General features: G+C 36.1%; 1 protein-coding gene across 3 annotated transcripts in view; it reads right to left on the reverse strand.

Moving 5' to 3' along the window:
- The window catches only part of SLIT2 (slit guidance ligand 2), a 325,399-nt gene that overhangs the window by 49,668 nt on the left and 260,345 nt on the right, over positions 1–15,386 (reverse strand). For all 3 annotated transcript variants that reach the window (XM_015594878.1, XM_015594877.1, XM_015594879.1), the window contains 4 exons: positions 14,518–14,589; positions 13,938–14,009; positions 12,377–12,448; positions 9,450–9,613 (listed from right to left, as the gene is read on the reverse strand). In XM_015594878.1, the coding sequence (XP_015450364.1) occupies positions 9,450–9,613; positions 12,377–12,448; positions 13,938–14,009; positions 14,518–14,589 (380 nt within the window). The remainder of the gene's footprint in view (positions 1–9,449; positions 9,614–12,376; positions 12,449–13,937; positions 14,010–14,517; positions 14,590–15,386) is intronic.

Consider the following 15,386-nt stretch of genomic DNA (forward strand, 5'->3'; position numbering starts at 1 on the left):
GATTAATAAGCACTATCTAATTTCTCCACTTTTTTCCAGGACCAAATAGAGCTAATTCTGTTCAATTATTTTCAGTGTCTGTGACTTCTTATACGAATATGAAGGGAGATCATTGCCTCCTTGTATATATTCAATTTAGGTAAAGAAAGCAAAATAAAAAAAAAGCTTTCCCATGTAGATGGGCCTCTTCTGAAAACGGCTTAAACCTAGACTGTCTTGGTGACATCAAGATTGGGAATATACAGCAAAACACTGAATTCTAATTCCTTCAGGATGATAAAGTTGACTACAACAGCTACCATTCTATTTGCTTCTCCTCTATTCAAATCCTTTTACTGTCAATTCTTTGATGATAATTTATTATTTCTAGTACCCAAGTATGAGTGAATGGTAATTCAAAAGATATTTATAAGTTGTATAAATTCCAAATAGCAGCATCCCGATATGTCCAAATGTCTCAGAATACTATAATCCCCTTTTCTACTTTATTTAGATTGTAATTACATCTAATTGAACATCCTTCTTATAATGTGGTTTTTATGTCTAGTGGTTTATCTAAACCTTCTTATTTCTATACTTTAGCCCTTCAGAACGACAGCTGACCCTTGAAGAACTCGGTAACATTAGGGGTGCTGATCCCCAACAGTTGAAAATCCACATATAACTTCTGACTCCCCCAAAACTTAAATTGTCCTTCAGTAACCTCAGGGGATTGGTTGCAGGATTTTCAGATAATAGCACAATCTGCAGACACTCAAGTCCCCTATTTAAAATGGCACAGATCAATGCAGTCTGCCCTCTGCATCCTCAGACTCCCAACCATGGATGAAAACAGTACAGGTATTTATAGGAAAAATTCCAGGCATAGGTGGGCCCATGCGGTTCAAACTCATGTTGTTCTAGGGTTAACTATCCCTTGTATCTGGTTCTCTCATTCACTTCCCACCCATATTTTGCTCCTCTTCTGAAACTATCTTTCATCACCTGCTTGTCATCAATTTGCGATTCATTTTTCACCCAGGACACTTTCTATGAGATCCCTTCCTGCAAAGTTCTTATTCAAAGGGAATTATATAATTCCTCTGTTTCTACAATAAAGTAATGGTATCAGAGTTAAATGGACATGCTAAAAAAAAGTCATAATGAAATGGTATAAGAGATAGCACAGCTCTCTAGAAGCAAACCGGCACTTGTAGGATTTTCACACTTGGTCAGTCCCAGATGAAGAGAAGATGTTCAGAAATGGGCATGAGCACAATGCATAGCAATCTCAGAGAGCAAATCTGAAGTCCATCACCCCAAGTTAGTAACCTAGATTTGTAACTTAAGTGTGTGGAGTTAGGAGAATAATAGCAGCCATCTCAATGGGTTGTTTTCAGTATTAAATGAGATACTAATGGATGTTGAATATGTCATACAGTGAGAACAAGCACAGAAGCCACAGTGAATTTGGAAACTCTTTCCTCGACTTCCAAAGAAGCTAAGGTGATGGGTGGAAGTTGGAGGGATATAACTGATTCACCTAAAAGGAGAAATACCCAAATTTACCCAAATTTAACACAGACAAAGGCACATTAGAGCTTGCCATTTATTCATTCATCGCAGGTTCACTAAGTACCTTCTGTCTATGCCAGGAATCGCTGACATTTGGGGAAGCTGTAGGGGCTGTTATCATCAAAACCTTGGGGGAACAGAAGTGGGTACACCAAAAGATAATTACCCAGTGGGTAACAATACCCACCCAGAGTTAATGGTTTTACACTTTTAAGGAGTGCAACTTTGATTTTTAAATACGGTATGGAAACCACCAGAAATAACTGTACGCCACTGACGAGGAGAGAGTCTCTTTTCCTCTTGCATAGCTACTTGGTAAGAAACTACAGCCTGCTTGCTGATACAACTTTGCCGATCTTCGATCTTTCCTCCTTCCCAAAGCTGACTGGTTCCAAGAAATGCTAAATGATTGCCAAAATATTGGCCCTCATAAGATGTGTGTCACGGAGAAGATAAATCTAGCACTAGCACTATAGGTTTTCATTACTGCCACTAAAATGAAAGAGGCCAGTGCAGGCTAACTAGACTGATTTAAGATTTGGTCTTATTTGAGAGAGCCTTCGAGCATCAGCTATCTGCACTGGAGGTGTGTTTAGCTTAATAATTCAAAGGGGAACTGAGAAGAAAGTTTGGTTAACAATTTGTCTTTGTCAGTTACTTTAATCTTTAATGGAAGAACCGCCGGACCTCAAATCTGTTAAAGCTTGTAGACAGACTTGCTTACTTGACTCAAATCACTAGCTATGCACCTGACACCAGCATTGCCACCCATTGAGAATTGTTTCTCACTTTGATTTATGACTAAAAGCTCCAGACACCAATTTCTAACTCTACCCCAGAGTCTGCCTTCTTTCTGGCATCCCTTGGAAACACAAGTCAAATAACAAAATCTTCTAGCACTGCTCTTGTAAAAAGTCAGAGGTACACCAAAGACAACTCAGAAAAACGTGTAGGAGATATTTAAGGTTGGGCATAATTAAGAGGGGATTTTTATTTAAAATCAAAGATTATGCATTCCACTTAATATGATGTTATTACATTTCTTAAGCATGAATATCAGTCACATATTTAAACATTCCATCATTGTTACATTCATTTATCAAATACTTATTGAGGATCTACTACAGACACCAGGCTAAGTTTTGAGAGTTCAAAGCCATGAAATGCTCGAGTTTCTAGAACAACTTCAGTAGTTCAGTAGTAGAGACACATTTGTATCAAGTATGGAACGTAGTCATAAGAGGATGTGGGTAACGGAAATGTATGTTTTGAAAAAATGTGTTTTAAGTTTCTGCAAGCCATCAAGAAGGAAGAATTCTCTAAGTGAGTGAAAATATAAATCTGAAGTTCATAAGAGTAGTCATGGCTAGATATCTGAAGCCATGGAGTTGAAAGCAATGCATTTAATATGGAGAGGATACCACATATGTCAATATTAAAGAGTCAGTAAGAAGTGTCAACACAGGGATGAAGAAAGAGGCAAACAGAATGTACGAGAAGGAACAGTGGGCACCACTATTTAAGATGAAAAGGGAGAAGAGAAGCCACTGAAATTGGCAAGATGGAAGATGCCGGTATCCCTATGATTTCACTAGAGGGATGGAAATGGTCACCAGGTGACTGAGGGTATAAATCTGCATTATATAAATGGTTAAACAAAACCACAAAGGCTGGATGGTACACCTCTGGGATCACCTGGCTTGGCCACTTTCTATATACACACGTGACCTTAGGCCAGTAAAATGAATTTCTTGAGTCACATTTAAATAGAAAATAGCAACAATTAGTTTATGGAATTATTGAATCAGAGAAATATGGATGTAAAATATTTAAGAACAGAATATTAATTAGTGGTTCTCATGACTTATTAAAATAAATGTCGGCAAAAATTTAAGTGTTTTAAGATTTAAGAAGTATAATAAAAAATAATCCCCATTTGTTTTTTAAAGACGGTGTTTTGGAAAGTAACTATATACAAATTTGAATATTTGCTTTAGCCAGTGGGCAAATCATAATTCTCAAAAGCTAAGGTTATTTCAAAGTTATAACTACGTGATAGTGATACTAAATCTGAAAATGTAGAAAAAAAAATGTTCCAAATACTACTTCGAAGCTTATCTAACTAGTGAATTTTTCATTATTTCTAATTTGAGCTAAATTATCTAATTGCCTTCATACTTTAATTAATGACTAAAGATAATGCCAACCAATAAATTTGACATAAAACAAAAGACCTCAAGCTTGTTAAGAACTGCCCCCAAAAGGAGGATGTTGATCTTGCTGAGACAAATGACAATCTAACAATGTTGAAATATTGCTGAAAGCTGTGGAATTTTCCTCAGGGATTGCAGAATCCAGAAGATTTTTAACATATTAAATTAGAGGAAGAGATCGACCGTGTGATGGTAAACTGGTGAATATCTTGGGATATCTAAAAGAGGCCTCTGACCCTTTCAGCTGGCCTTTCCAAGAGAAGTAACTGAGTACCTGGAGACCATATCCCTGCCTCTCCAGACACATGCCCATTGGGGCATCTCCTCCTTTTCTGTGCTCCATTCTCAGTTACTCACTTGACTCACTATAAGAATCTTCTGATGGCCTGACAGACCTGGGGGTTTCAGTTGCAATTCCATAATTTGGTGTGAATATTATTAATATCATATATCTCTTTTTTTCAATCACTAAACCTCCATACTGATTCAGAATTATCTATTCAAACCTATCTATCAGTAGATTCTCAGCACTATTATGACAGGGTTGTGCTTTTTATGCCTTGTTTATTGTTATGTTCTTAGCACTTTGGAACTGTGCCTGGTGCTTAACAGGAAGTCATGTAATATTTGTTGAATGAAAGAAGGAATATATAGTTCATTTCCATTAGAGAGCTCTTTCCTTAGCATATTTAAGTGTTGAATAAATGTCTGTCAATTTAAACATGAAAAAGTTGTTTGAATAGCTAAATCTTCTCGAACCGAGAACAACATTAGAAATCAGCACTATTCTGCATTGCATGCTGACTTTCTCAATGAAAACCTGGATGGGGCAAAAATCTCTGCTTCACTGTGGAGTGCTTAATCATTCTCATTTCATCTGATATTAAAAGACGAGGATGGGACATGTGGCTTATAAAGACCAGTCACTACTACCTGCTTCCCACTCAAGAATGTTCTAATCTGGGTGTTAATTAAATATGCGCTGATAATCTATTTTATCCAGTTCCTTTATTTCTGTTGTCCACTGAAACTATGAGATTATACTACAAAAAAAATACTTTTAAAAACTGTAGAGTGAAAATCGTTTTGAAAGAATTAATTACTCGAAGTAATAGCACAGCCTTTCCTAGCAGAGAAAACCTTTAAAGTATATTTAAATATAGCTATGTAAACATGTCTTCAAATAAATAATATTCATCTTCCTGCTGTCATTTGAAATTACATATTTACAGATTTTAGGAGTATATAAATCCTAAGATTTGTGAATATGTAATTTCAAAAATAAAACACATAAAATAAAATAAAATAAAATACATTAAACTGGCATGACTATGGGAAAAGCTACATTAAAATATAAAAAACTCAAATTATAAAATATTTAAAGAAGCTTCATTTTATTGCTTTTAAGCTCATAAGGTATGTAAGCTCTGAAACACAGTACTCAGATTTCATAGAATGAATTATTTTAATTAATAGATTAGGATAACTTGCCTTATACCAAGCCATTTATTATAAGTAAATATTTCTAGCAAAGTGTATGAGAGAGGTTCACGACTTTCATTTCCTAAGTATGTAAATATTTAAAGAAGCTTCATTTTATTGCTTTTAAGCTCATAAGATATGTAAGCTCTGAAACACATACTCAGATTTCATGGACTGAATTATTTTAATTAATAGATTAGGATAACTTGCTTTATACCAAGCCATTTATCATAAGTAAATATTTCTAGCAAAGTGTGTGAGAGAGGTTCACGACTTTCATTTCCTAAGTATGTTTTAATAGTAGGGTGACAATCATTTATATTGATAATTTGTTTTGAGAATATTTTTATTGAAAATTAGAAAGTAAACTTGAGAGGCAAGCTCTATGGTCAGAGAGTCAGGGTTCTACTTCTGGCTCCTTCACTTGGCAGCTGAGAGATTTTGAATTAATTACTTAATTTCCCTAAATTACAGTATTTCATCTCTCAAGGGGAGAAATAATAGTGCCTACTATAAGAATGATGCAGAAATTAAGAGAGATAAGTATCTGTAAAATTCTCAACACAATGCAAACTGCTCAATACAAATTAGTTGTTCTTTTTATTATGTTATCATTATTATTATTTTTATATTATTGCTATTAGTAGTAGTAATAGTAGCAGTAGTAATATTGGTAGAGATGCAGTCTGAATTGTTATAAATCTTAAACTAGCAGAGTCTTAAGATAATGAAATCTCACAATAATTTGACAAATGCTGAGTCATTATGAGTTTCAGTACTTGCCATCACTCTAAAATTATACTAAGGTATAGAGAAACTGAGTCCTCAATCCTAAAGTCTGCTAAATGCAACTACATTACATTTGTTGAGTTCCGAATGTCTATACTGCTTGCCCGCTGGCTTACGCCCATGCGGCTTGCTATCCGGTTTAGGGTACACCTTGAAATAGATGTAATCTGTTGCTTTGGTAACTCAGAGAATATGAAGCTAAACTGCCACCACTGAGCTGAGAGATCTAGGGCCTGCCACCATCTGTCAATTAGCAAGTGTCATCACACCCACTTCCTGGCACAGTCCTGCCCTTCCCTCCAGCGCCCTCTGTGTCTGCGCTTCTGCCCACCTGCAGCACCGTCTTCACACCTGCCCGCTTGTCCAAACAGCTGGCGTAGACGCATCTACAGCACTGGACCTTTCACCGCCGTCCAACCTCCACGTGATTCCTCTGAGCCCTGGTGGCGACTGTTCTACTTACATTTAAATTTACATAAAATTTAAAATTCAGTTCCCCAGTTGCATTTGACAAGTTTTAAGTGCTCAACAACAACACGTAGCTAGTGGCTCCCATAGTGGAGACTGCAGATACCGAGCAGTCACCGTTACTGCAGAAAGTTCTATAGGGCAGGACTGACTCCGACAAATCTTGAGTTAAAAAGATATTTATGTATATAAGTGTGCGCGTATGCATGCACGCGTTTGGATTCTGGGAACATTTAATAAATTAATGCGAACTAGGATGCACTAAGAATGGAATATAAGTATGTAGCTTTTCTCAAATTTGCGTTATCATAAAATATTTTTTAAAAACTCCAGAGAACTCTGACCTTTCAGAAATATAGATAATCACTAGCATTTTTCAAAATGGAGTGAGTGCATTCTTGGGCACAGAGACGTGTAATAGAATCAATTTGCAGTTTCTCAAATTCCCCACACAATCTCTCTAAAACCATCCTGCCTACTACCATGCTTAGGACTAAACTTTTTTGCCAGTTTCTCCTTCCTTTTGACAATCACATGACTTTACAAAGAATGGTGTTCCTCTCAGTCTACCACCAGACATTCACCGTGGGGCACCGCTCCAAGGAAACATCTTAGGTCATAAAAGAACACTTTAAAATACTGGTTATTTGCAAAGCCTCTTGCAATCAATGCACATTATCCCAGAGAGGCATTTCCAATAAAATTCTACTTTCAATTTTTAGTAAAAATGTTAAAATGTACATAAATAATTACGCTGTTCACTAGCAGTGGTGTCCCAATCAATATTTGAGAATTAATGAAACTGATTCAATTCAAAGAAAAATTTTAAAACACACAGATTTTTGACGGCAGGAAATTTTTAAAATTCAAATGATATATACATTTTTTGTAACAAAGAACGATATGTTTCTCTGAGGTACTGGAAATAGAAATTTAAGGAGAAAAACAGAAGTTCAAGGAAAAAGGACAGTGTAAAATATTAAAGGGAATCTTGTTTTTGTCTCTTTTAAAATTAGCTGTTATATTTAGATTCCACCAAATACATTTTAAAAAATAATGGAAGAGTTTTGTTTTAAAATGTCAAACTTTACAATGCACCACAAATGACATTTTGCTACCATTTATAGTTATGGAAAAAAGCATTAGATGCCAGGTTCAAAATGTTTGGAGAGAATACGGTTTTTGAAAATTCTTTCTTTAACCAATAAATCGTACAGAATCCCACATCATTTTTGTTGGGTTTCGAAAAGTTATAATAATAAAATTAATAGTTAACCTAGAGTGAGTGCTCCAGTGTGTAAGGTAACATGTTTTACATATATTCATTCAACTAATCTTTTCCAACTTTATTGAGGAATAGTTGACAAATACAATGGTATAAATTTTAAGCGATGATTTGAGATATATATATATAGTGGAATGATCGCCAAGATTAACACATCTGTCCTCTCACACAGCTAACTTCTGGGTATCATGAAAACGTTCAAGATCTACTCTTAGCAAATTTCAAGGACACGATACCGTATTAACTTAAGCCACCATGCTGTACATGCCGTCCTCAGAGCTTTTTCTTGTAACTGAAAGCTTGAACCCTTTAACCTACAGCTCCCCATTTTCCCTTTATCCCAGGCCCTGTTGTAGCAACTGTTCTGTTTACATTTAAATTTAAATAACATTTAAAATTCACTAGTAACTACCTTTCTGTTCTTTGTTTCTAGAAAATCAACTTTTTTTTTTTTTTGGATTCCACATATAAAACTCATCCAACAAAACCCTTTTAGGTATTATTGTCTATCATTGTCGCTGCTTACATATGAGGAAACTGAGGCACAGACTGGCTAAACTATTAAACTAAAGTTACATAACTATTGAAAAGTAAAGCTGGCATTTAGCCCAGGCTAATATGGGCTGGGCTTCAGCACTCAGGCCATGGTTCCACTTCACGACATTATCTCCTTAAATGCGTTTTTCCTACGTAAATGTCCAAATGTTGCAAGCTTACGTTTTCAGCTAGGTTTGCAAGCCTTGGAAGGCAAGACCATAGCATAAACTTGTCTATGCTCCATGCTACCTAGGATTTAGTTTTGTTCATAAAATATGTTTCATAAACATGAATGGCCCTCTTGAAAATCTACAAATTAAGAATAACAGAAACCTTCTATCTCACTTTTGGTAATTAACTTAAATTCATACATTTGATTAGTAACGGTGGATAGACAGACAAAACAAATTTAACAGCGCTCATCTCTAGGTATTGTGATTAATGATAATCATTTTAGTTCTTGCAGAAATAAAATGGTTCTTATGGTTTCTATTTTCCTATTCTTTACCTTTTCTATGTTAGGCATATATTGCACTTGTAATAAGAGAAGAAAATATTCGTTTCTAAGACACTATTTTGAATTCACAAGTACAAAAAAACGAAGAAGGGGAAAAGAGGAAACAAACAAAGAAGAAAGAGCCACGCTAACACAGGACGATGGCAGCACACGAGGCAGGTCGGAAGGTTTGGCCCGACACGCGGGAGGGCTCATGTCTCCTTACCTGGCAGCAGGAAGCCACAGGGCCCTGGCAGCCCTAGGAGCAGGGCACATGTTCAGATGAGGCAAAAGCAAAATATTTCACTTGTTAGAGGCTATAAGAAGAATTTCCAGAAATCGTGTACTCTATTCTTCATGCGTTTTCAAGAAAACTTAGTCATTTCCAGTAGACTATTTCTGCAATTTATTTGAACAGCCTACTTCATTACTCGGGCTCCTGAGTAATTCATGACTCAGGTAACTAAGTGCCCTGTCTCGTCCAAGCACAGGTGGAAACAGCAATTAGTTACTGGCGCTTTTCGTCTATACCTTTGAGGTCCAGTGGCAAATTATTATTGTTTTTCTTTTGAAATTAATACAGTGAATTGTTATTGACAGAAATATGAATAATTAAAAACCTTACCTTGACATGTAAATTTTTTGGAGGGAGTTGTGAGTAACAGTTTATCTGCCATTTCTCCGGGACCAGCACAACGAGCGATTCCCGGTTCTTTATATTCTGACTTCACCCAGTCCGATAACCATTGCATGTTACAGTCGCAGTAGAGAGGGTTGGCTCCAATTGCTCTGGAAAACACCACCAAAAAGCACATCGTGTGCACACACACACACACACATACACACACACGTATGAGATTATGGTTATTTCCTAAGGGAACATAACTCCAAACGATGCTCAGTAGAAAATCTCTGTGGATTTATTAGTGAAAACAATTTCAGAGAAAATGGAGACATTGGGATTATCCATTTTCCTGAATTAGTGCAACTGAGATTAAGTGAGTTGTTACTAGTGTTCACACACTTATCGGAATTAAAAAGGTCGTCTTATATTTGCAGGGACAGGTTTATATTGGATGTAAGCACACTCTCAGTGCAGATTAACACTTCCCTTCATTCACCAACTATTTAATGAGAAGTCTATCACTACGGCAGATTCTGGGGACCCAGACATGAAAACCAGGTTATTTTTAACTGCTACACAGGAAGACTCCTCTACAAAGGAGATTAACGTATACTCATATGTGCAAATGGATTTCACTTAGAAGTGCTCTCCTAGAAGAATTTACACGATGGCTGTGAAAAGAGGGGGGACTGGTGGCTAAAAATCTCTAAGCATTTAGATAGTGGGAGAAGATAGGCTGAGAAGAATGTTTCAGAGTGAAAAGATCCAGTAAGTACAAAGGGCAAAGCTAAGAAAGAGCGCGAGGTAATAAAGATGCACAGTTAGCTCGCTGAGCTGATTTAGACTGTCACTGGATGTCTGTCCCTTTACAAGGTCTTTCATTTTAGAACTTTGGTTCCTATTCACACAAGCAGTAGTAGCAATAGGGAAAGTACTCAAGATAATAGTTAACACTTATTACATCATTACAATATGCAAGAACCATGCTAAGCCATTTATTTACATGAATTACCTCATTTTATGCAAAAGAGCAACCTTCTGAGGGCAATATTATTAACCCATTTTACAGATTAAGAAACTGAGGTCAAAGAAGTTAACCTATGGGTTCGTAAAACTGCCACATCTGAGCGCAAGGAATACATAAAGTGGTATTTAAAAACTGATTAATTCTAATTTATAATTAACATCAGATTAGTAATGTTTTTAGGTCTACAGTTAAGGCAATACCAGTCTTACTCGTCTATTAGAAAACCCCCCAAATAGGTTTATAAAACAGTAATACTTTATATTGTAGTAGTTTTAATGCCCAACTCTAACCAAGAATTGGAGCGTAGTAAATTTTATTCCCATATATATGCCAGATTCTAACCCTTCTTCTAAATTAAAAATGAGCAAAATTATGTCTTTGAGTAATTTGATCTCATTTTTACTGACATTTACTTGGTCCTTATTATGTCAGGGGGCACAGTGGAAAATGTGAATAGGGTAGGGCTTTTTATAACCTGAGGAGTAAAAGACAAATGCATAAATGGAATACATGACCAAATAGGATACATGACAAAGAAGATTCAGATTACTTTCACTGTTAGTGGGATTGGTCAGATAAAGGGAGTTCTATTTAGTTCAAGCAACACCTTTCCCATGCAGCCTTTCGTGACTCATCGCCCTAACACTGGCGGATGGATGGCCACATCCTTCTTTATGCTGCAGTCTCTGCCAGATAGTATCAGTCTTGCAGCCCTGAACTTCTGGTTTAATTAACAGTGTATCTCAGGCAAATGACATCCCTGGAGCTTTTAGAGGACTGGCCCTGACATTGACTTTGAGGTAGGTGCTGGGGCTCAAATATGAAAAGATGGAGGTCTCGCCTCCTGGAACCTAACAGTTTAGTAGAAGGAATATTAACCGTAAGCACCAGTCAGATGTGTGAAATCCTGCATTGATCACACAGCCCCCATAAGGCAAATTCAGATACAGCACGATTGACTATTAGCTGCTATTCTCTGCCCATCCCCCTTTCCCAATTTTCTAAATGTCTTATCTTCTTGGGGTTTGGTGCGTTTTAAAGGGGAGGGCAAAGCCAAGAGCGAATATGGAAGGCAAGCTCCTTGGGAAAACTGAGAGCCAACTGACATTGAATTTAAGTCAAAGCAGATAACTGCCACCAGGTGACACCAAAGTCAGCCTGACGTAAGAAGGCTCTGGGTTCTAGGATTGTTCCCTGAACTTCCTTCTAGCTCTGCCATGGTCTTAATAATAGAACTGCAAATCATGTAATAATGGAATTTGACCTAACTGAGATTTTTGGACCCAATTTATCACATATTTTTTAATTGTTTTATTGTACTTCCAGGCAGTTTGGAGATACAAACAGGCTACATGAGAGAGAGAATACGAAAGAAAAACATTTCACTCAAGATGAGAGTTTGACTGTTTCCCTCTACCACACTATAAAGTCTTGAACTCTGTCTAATCTACTTTTGCATGGTGCCATAGTCGATGCTGAGTAAATCTGCTAAATAAATGAATCCAGCTTGAGCAAATCAAGAAAGGCTTCATGGAAGAGGTGGTACTTGGGAATGTGACTTAGAAAAGCTGGATTTGGGCAGAGCCAATTCTGGAATCAGAGAACATCGAGAGATAAGGTGTAGACTACTAGGAAGTCAGGGACACCACATTTGTAAGAAGAGACTTTTAGCTAAGCAAAGAAAATTCAACTAATGGGAAGGAATGGCCAGAAGAATAAATTCAGGCTATACTGTAGAGACCACCATATCTATATTAAAAATCTTGACCTTATTTTTAAAGATGGAACCAATCACATCTTATGATGTGACAATAAAGAGGGCAGCAGAGGACGATATGTTTCAAACCCACTGGCCGAGGATAGTTTGACACTAAAACCACAATGTGAACTAGGTACTCACAGGTGTGACAACGCAGAAAGATCATTGAAAGCACCTTCAGGCACAACAGAAATGTCATTTCCATGTAAAGAGCTAAGAGCAAGAAAATGCAAAATTAAATTTCCTATAATTCAGAAAGTTCAGAAAAATTCCCATGCATGTATGAAACTTCAGTTTATAATAAGCATTTTAAATCAGTGCAGCCAAGATGTTCTAGTCAATAAACAGTTTTGGTACAAGTGGGGATTTATTTCGGAAAACAAAAAGTTAGTTGCTACCTCACATCATATACATAAAATAAATTCTAGATCAAAGAGTTAAATGCAAAAATAAAACAAACGTAGTAAAAGAAAATACAGAAGAGCTCTTTCTCTCTTTTTTTTTTTTATAAATATGGGACAGAGAAAGCTTTCAAAACCACTATATAAAACTTAGAAACCATAATGAAAAGGAGTGACAAATTTTTGACTATCTAAAATATATTCATAATATAGAAGATTACATATAAGGAACTGGATGGGAAATATTTGCAACATATATAAGATACAAGGAATAATTCCTTTGTGAAAAGACCTTCAAACTTTGAGTCAAGTAATACATACATAAAGATATTTATGTTAATAAGAAAAAGACAAAGTATCCAATAGAAAATGGGAAAAGATATGATCAGGCTCATAGATTAAACAACACAAATGCTCAATAAACAAATAAAATATACTCAAATGCTCTAGTAATCGGAATTGCCAATTAATAGACATGGAAAATAATGTTCCATCTGTCACATGACAAAACCGAAAGCATTAATAATATTCAATATTTGCAGGAGTGTTTTAAAACAGGTACTGTATTAAATACTTGGTGGGAAAAATAAATTCCTAAATTGGCAGAATCTTGTTTAAAGGACAACTCGATGGTTATTTCTGGTATTCTTTCAATATTTTTGACAGTAGCTTCCCACCACAAATCACTGCTGAAACGCTAGCACGTTTGCACCAAGACAAAATGTGTAGGATGTTCTTTAAAACTGCTGCACAGAGTAACAAAAATTTGGAAGTAAAACAAATGATAGTAAAGATGTGGCAGAACAAGAACAAATCCTCTTTATGGTTTTAAAAATTTACAAAGCCAGGGGCATACATATGTCATGATATAAACGCAAATGCATACAAAGGAAGGGCAGAAGAGAACATCAAACTGTTTAACGGTAAATTCTAGGGGAGGCTCTTGGGACTGAGGATCCTGTTTTATTTCATACGAAGTTTATATATTATATAATCTGTACAGAAATTACATTTCTTTCAAAATTAGTTATATCTATATAAAACATACACCTAAATATTATATAGTATCAAATAAACAACTTCAACAAGTATCACAGAAACTTATATTCTCCGAATCACAAGCTCTTAAACAATGAGGCAATAAGACATAATTCTCCTATTTCCAAATCTGTAGTGAACCCTAAAGTATATATTCAAAAACACTCAAGAATCAACAAAGCAGTTGAATCATTAAACGGACAACCAAAAACTCAATCCTTGAGGGAGAAAAAAAGGTATTTCGTTGAACATTAGATGCTTACAGTAATCGAAGAGATTTCAATCCATCGAAGGTTTGAGGAGGAATACATCTCAGACGGTTGTAACTAAGAATTCTGAAAGCACACACAAGCCAATTTGTTTTACTCAAGTATCACAAAGTGGCCAAATGTCATTTTTTTAAATAAAGCGGTTTTAAAAGGGTTATTTTAACATCTTATAATTTGAGAATATCGATGCATAATATTTAAAAAAATATTTGTGTTGTTTCACTAATACAATGCATTTGTTTCGTAAACGCAGTCCAGAATACCCCTTCTGGATGCTGACGCCTCAACCATGCCTTCTCTAAGTGACTTTCCCCAGAAGTCTGCTTAAGGCTCTCTCCTAACCCCACTGCAAACATACATTATTCTTGTTCCTTTTATAGAACCCAACACTCTTATGCAATGTCCGTATTTTTTGGCTTACTGAGGTTTTATTTGTCTTTTTCTCCCAAAAAGTATGTACATTCCTTGAAGGCAGAGACTTCATCTGTCTTGTTTACCAGGAAGGTCCAAGACACAGAAAACGCATTTTGTCCAGTGAATTAATAAAAGCTCGGTACCACACTTTTGTACTCACAAGGTGAGGAGCTGGGTCATGTTGCTGAAGCTCTGGTTAGAAAGAGTGCTTATCCGGTTGTTACTTAAGTCTCTAAAAGAGAAAAAGAAGAAAACAAAGTCTAATGTCACCACAGAAGTTGAAATGTTAGTGATTCATAGAGAGAGAAGGTCTTTTTGTTCATAGCAGCCTTGTTAGCAGTCATCTTTCATCTAAAAATAACGAAACATCGAGCAACCCTCTGGGGCAGACAGTGATGTTACTCTGAACTATTGTGCTGCCCCGGGCTGTGGGAATTATATACTATTATTTTAGTATATAATTTGGGCCAGTAAAGTGTGGGCCCTGGAGCCATTTCACTTCAGAATAAAGGCTTGAGAGTGAGCTCACTTTTCCCATTTTCTTCTTCTTTTTCCTCTGCAAGACTGTGATGTCCCCCAGACCCAGCGCCTATTGCCGGTCCCAGAGTGAAGACATGTGGAGGCCATTTACCACAGACACATGTTTTGGGTGAGACATAAGCCTTTGTTCTTGAAGGTTCCACCAGTTACACACACTCTATTTTCATAAAGACATAATGCTCACTAATACACACAGCCACATTTGATAACTGAAAGAATCCCTCATTTAATGACATTCACAATGCCATAATTGAAAAAGCACCATAATTAAACATTTTGCCCTTGACAAAGTCACCAGCACATAGTAGGTCCTAAGTAAACATCCGTTTAATGAATGATAAGTAAATGAGAGATGTGGATTTTTTACCAATGCTAAATGGCTATTTATGAGCACTTTGCATTTGGGTTGTAATTTATAATCAGGGAACTTGATCTTGTTTTTCTTATATATATAGTTTATGTGATATATATAAAATAATAGTATATATA

The sequence above is a fragment of the Pteropus alecto genome, unplaced genomic scaffold (genome assembly GCF_000325575.1).
Source record: "Pteropus alecto unplaced genomic scaffold, ASM32557v1 scaffold5, whole genome shotgun sequence".
NCBI lineage: Eukaryota > Metazoa > Chordata > Mammalia > Chiroptera > Pteropodidae > Pteropus > Pteropus alecto.